General features: G+C 58.4%; 1 protein-coding gene across 1 annotated transcript in view; it reads right to left on the bottom strand.

The window, feature by feature from the left end:
• The window catches only part of DDX41 (DEAD-box helicase 41), a 4974-nt gene extending 576 nt beyond the window's left edge, over nucleotides 1–4398 (bottom strand). The window contains exons 1-13 of the mRNA XM_010177954.1: nucleotides 4236–4398; nucleotides 4084–4158; nucleotides 3681–3741; nucleotides 2984–3120; nucleotides 2658–2730; nucleotides 2328–2481; nucleotides 2091–2227; nucleotides 1729–1891; nucleotides 1497–1628; nucleotides 1244–1315; nucleotides 866–962; nucleotides 357–506; nucleotides 87–206 (exon numbers count right to left, since the gene is read on the bottom strand). Of these exons, the coding sequence (XP_010176256.1) occupies nucleotides 87–206; nucleotides 357–506; nucleotides 866–962; nucleotides 1244–1315; nucleotides 1497–1628; nucleotides 1729–1891; nucleotides 2091–2227; nucleotides 2328–2481; nucleotides 2658–2730; nucleotides 2984–3120; nucleotides 3681–3741; nucleotides 4084–4158; nucleotides 4236–4377 (1513 nt within the window). The 5' untranslated portion in view covers nucleotides 4378–4398. The remainder of the gene's footprint in view (nucleotides 1–86; nucleotides 207–356; nucleotides 507–865; nucleotides 963–1243; nucleotides 1316–1496; nucleotides 1629–1728; nucleotides 1892–2090; nucleotides 2228–2327; nucleotides 2482–2657; nucleotides 2731–2983; nucleotides 3121–3680; nucleotides 3742–4083; nucleotides 4159–4235) is intronic.
• Nucleotides 4399–4451: the final 53 nt, after the last annotated feature.

The following is a 4451-nucleotide window of genomic DNA, read 5'->3' as shown; positions in this document are numbered from 1 at the left end:
ACAGGCCATCGTGCCCAGTCCCTGCTTGCTCAGGACCATTCCCCTTGCCAAGGCAGAGGCAGCTCCATCACCCAGCTGCCTCCTACAGCCACAGCCCCCACGCAGGCAGCCCCCAGCCCCATGCCACTTCTCACCACAGGCTTTGTTGATGAAGGTGGTGGCAATGCCAGTGTTGCCTGAACGGCCCGTGCGCCCAATACGATGAACTGCGGAGAGACAGGATCAAGCCCAGGTGAACACAGTGTGACAGAGCATCCCTGTCCCCAGCCACTGCAGGGACAAGCCCAGAGCCTCGCTGGCCTCTGCACTCACACCCACCGTGCCCTCGTTGGTCCCCCACAGGGCCCAGTCCTCACCATAGTTCTCAATCTCCTCTGGCATGTCGTAGTTGATGACGTGCTGGATGGCTGGGAAGTCCAGACCCTTAGAAGCAACATCAGTGGCAACCAGGACATCCTTCTTCCCGTCCCGGAACGCCTCGATGGCTTTTGTCCGTTCCTCCTGATCTGCAAAGACCCAGCAGAGAAGATCAGCAAGGGTGGAGCTTCCAGTCCTACCTCCTGCAGCAACCACTATGGCCTCAGAGACAAGCATCACTCAACCAGGGCTCCCAGAGTGAGGGGACCTATGCAGCCTTTCCCCAAATAAAGGAGCAGAGGGACCTATAGGTCCCGTAAGGACCTGCCCTGCGTTTATGGCTGCCACATACAACACGGTGTCTGCTCCTGACACTGCCACAGCCCTTCCTCGCACCATCACAGACTGCGGCACGCCAGGATCTCCCGTGGCCTTGTACCACCCTGGCAGGAGCAGGGTCTGGCAGGGCCACACCACAGCTCACATCTCCCCCAAGACCCTCACTGACCTTTCCCTCCATGGATGGCCACAGCCTCCACACCCTTGAGCAGCAGGTACTCGTGGATCGCATCAACATCTGCCTTCTTCTCTGCAAAGATCAGCACCTGCAGCAGCACAGACGTCATGGAAGAGCTGCCTTTCTGCAGGCTGGCACTACCAGCACAATCCCCTGGGAAACCCACTCCCTCTTGCTGAGCAGAGCACATGACAGCTCTGGGCCCAGGAGCTGCTCGGAAGTGGAGCACAGCTCCCTCCACGCCCACCCCACCCACGGCAGAGCCCCAGCAGCATCACGGCCACATCCCCACTGCCAGCTCCACCCGTGCCCCAGGGCTGCAGCGCACCCACGCTGCCCCCAGCCACGCTGCCAGAGCACACTACTCACGGGTGGCGGGGTCTTCTGCAGGCACTCAAGGAGGTACACCATCTTGGCCTCCTCTTTCACGTACTCCACTTCCTAGGAACGAGCACAGGGATCAGTCAGGCAGGCAGCAGAGAAACTGCCGTTGCTTGGTATCCCTTAAGCTCTTGGGAAGGAGGGTCACGAACCCCAGCTCCCTGACAAGGGATGCATCAAGTACTCTCATGATCAGCGCTGGCCTCCCCCACAGACACAGGGGAGCACCCAACTACCTCACCTGCACAACATCCAGGCTGGCAGCACCCGCTCGCCCAACATTAATGGTGATGGGCTTCACCAGGGCGCTCTTGGCAAAGTTCTGGATCTTCTTGGGCATTGTGGCACTGAAGAGGAGGGTTTGCCGCTGGCCCTGTGCAGGGAACACAGCATGGGCAAGGTTTTAGCACTCACCCAACCGGGCAGGCACAAGGATTGAGCTCCAGCGTTCTTGTTTCGTGCCAGCTCAGTACCTTGAAGTAGGAGAAGATGGTGCGGATGTCCCCCTCAAAGCCCATATCGATCATCCTGTCAGCTTCATCCAAGGCCAAGTATCGGCAGATGTCCAGGCTCACCATCTTCTTCTGCAGCAGGTCCATCAGGCGGCCAGGGGTTGCCACCATCATGTGTACACCACTGTGGGACAAGAGAAGGCCAGGGTCAGGCACTCTGATTACTGCCCCACACAGCCACACATAGGGAAGGTACCACCCACTTGACACATCAGCTTTGTCCCCACACCTTCCTGAAGCCATCCAGACAGGGTGTCACCCCTGAGTCCCCTACCAGAAATCAAACAGCTGCAGCCCCACAAACTCCCCCAAGAAGCTCTTACTGTTTGATTGTCTCCATCTGCTCCTTGACAGACATGCCCCCGATGCAGAGGGCGCAGCGCAGCGGGGGCAGGCCGTCCTCCTGCAGCAGGCGACAGTAGTACTCGATGATGCCGTGGGTCTGCCGGGCCAGCTCCCGCTGCAGAGACAGAGCTTACTCATTCCTACGCCTCCGCACAGGGGGGATCTGGGATCAACCAAAGCTTCCTCCCACACGTCACCGTGCTCCCGACACTCACCGAGGGGCAGATGATGAGTCCGTAGGGTCCCTCTCGCTTGGAAAATGGCAACCTCTTCTCCTGCTCCAGGCAGAACATGATCACCGGGAGGGTGAACACCAAGGTCTTCCCAGAGCCAGTGAACGCAATGCCAATCATGTCCCTTCCCGAGAGGCTGGCAGAGAAACGGGGCCAACGGTAACGAGGAGCAACACAGAACATCTCAGGCCTCTGGGGCTGAGCAAGGTGACAGGGTGCATCTGTCACCAGGGGAGAGCACCCAGTTCACACCACGGGGTGGGCTGTGGGGGGCGACCGCTCCCTGCTCTGGGACAGGGACAGAGCACTCACATCGTGGGGATGCCTTGGATCTGTATGGGCGTTGGCTGCTGGATTCCTTTTTTCTTCAGGCCCCTCAAGATAGCTATCAAAGAATAAGGGACACACATGTTCACGACCTGAAGTCTTCTCCCTCTTTCCATCCTACACACACCCCAGCAGCAGCTCTCCCACCAGTGACAAGCAGCCCTTGGCCCAGCAGCGAGGTGATGCTGCCACTGAGGGGAATTCAAGCTGCAACCTCACTGAGCACTAAAGATCCAACAGCTTTGCTCACTGATGTGCAATTCCCAGGAGAATACTGTCCCCCACCCTGCCAGGCTCCTCTCCAGACCCACCTGCTGGGAACTTCATCTCCTTGAAGCTCTTGATGGGGGGCGGGATGCCTTCCCCCTCCACCAGGATGTGGTACTTCTTGCGCACGCGATCATGCCGTGCCTCCGACATGCCCAGGATGTAACGAGGTGCTCTCCAGCTGCGAAGGCAACAGAGCAAGGTTGTGATGCAGAATGAGGCTGGGGCTCCAGAGGCCCAGGGGAACTCCCTGTCTGGCTCCAATAGCCCACCAGGGAAAACAGGAAACTCCAAGGGGCTTCATGGTGTGAGCACAGGAGCGGATCCACACCAGCTCCCCGAAGACTCGGCAAGAAGCCCCAAGCTAACGGCTGAGAACAGCCTATGGATGGCGGCCAGAACATGCCAGCATCTTTCACACACACCTCAATCATCTCTAACACTGCCTTGAGCAGCGCTGGCTCTGTGGGCTCCCAAAGTCTCTTCTCAAGATCTGAGGACCCACCTCAAGTTTTCAAGTTTAACATAAATGTACTCTAGAAAATCTTAACTGCGTATTAAAACAACGATCAAGGTGACTCAGCAGCCTTCAATCTCAGGTACAGCGGTAAGAAGGCAGGCAGTGGAGAAAGAGAGGAGGCAGCAGCTGCAGAGCAGTGCTCTCCTGCGAGGCTTCTAGTTCTCTTCAGCCATGAGGAAAGGATGTTTTCAGGAAGACAACTTCTGTACTGTGAAACACACCTGGTTTTAATCGGGTCGTCGTAGGTGATGCCTTTTGCCATCTCCTTCACCGACATCAAAGCTGCAAGGACAAAGCAGATGAGATCAGTGCAAGCTCTCCATCTCCAGACAGCCCAACCTCAGCAGAGAAATACTCAGGCAAACAGTTTGGGAGACTGTGCCCAAGACAGGGGAGGAAAAGCAGCACCCGACAGCCCCTCTGGGTGCAGGAACACCAAACACTGCAGCCTCTGTGCCCAGCAGGGTACCCTCCTGCCACAGCTCAGCCAGGCTGCTGACTGAGGGATCCCCTTGTGATCTCCTGACCCATCCTGGGTGTGAACATCCCTGAGCGCTGCAAGGCAGGTAATACCCCTACTGCTGCCCTGACAGCTCTGAGAGACACGGAGCTCCCACCGCTCACCTCGGCCCTCTGCCACGCTCTCCAGGATCTTCTCTTCCTCCTTCAGCTGCTTCTCCTTGGCCGACTCCTTCCGAGCTGGGGGAAGAATCAGGAAAACAGTGAGGAGGTCCCTGCTGAGAGACACCCAGCCCCACTGCCAGACGCTCTCCTACCTTCCGCCTTCTCCTTGAGGTGCTGGTGCTGGTCCAGGAGGCTGATGTTGGACTGTGGCCCCAGTGGGATGTCATCCTCGTCCCCCCGCTGCTCGCTCCCGCTGTCCCGCTGCTCCTCCTCCGACACCACCTTCCGCCGCATCTGCAGCAGCTTCTGCAGCTGGAGGCGGAATGAGAAGCCCCGTGTCGGCTGGGCGGCTCAGAGCCCTCCCCCGG

Source organism: Antrostomus carolinensis, unplaced genomic scaffold, assembly GCF_000700745.2.
Source record: "Antrostomus carolinensis isolate BGI_N321 unplaced genomic scaffold, ASM70074v2 scaffold29041, whole genome shotgun sequence".
NCBI lineage: Eukaryota > Metazoa > Chordata > Aves > Caprimulgiformes > Caprimulgidae > Antrostomus > Antrostomus carolinensis.
The sequence above is the reverse complement of the archived record's forward strand: the minus strand, read 5'-3'. Positions and strand labels throughout refer to the sequence as shown.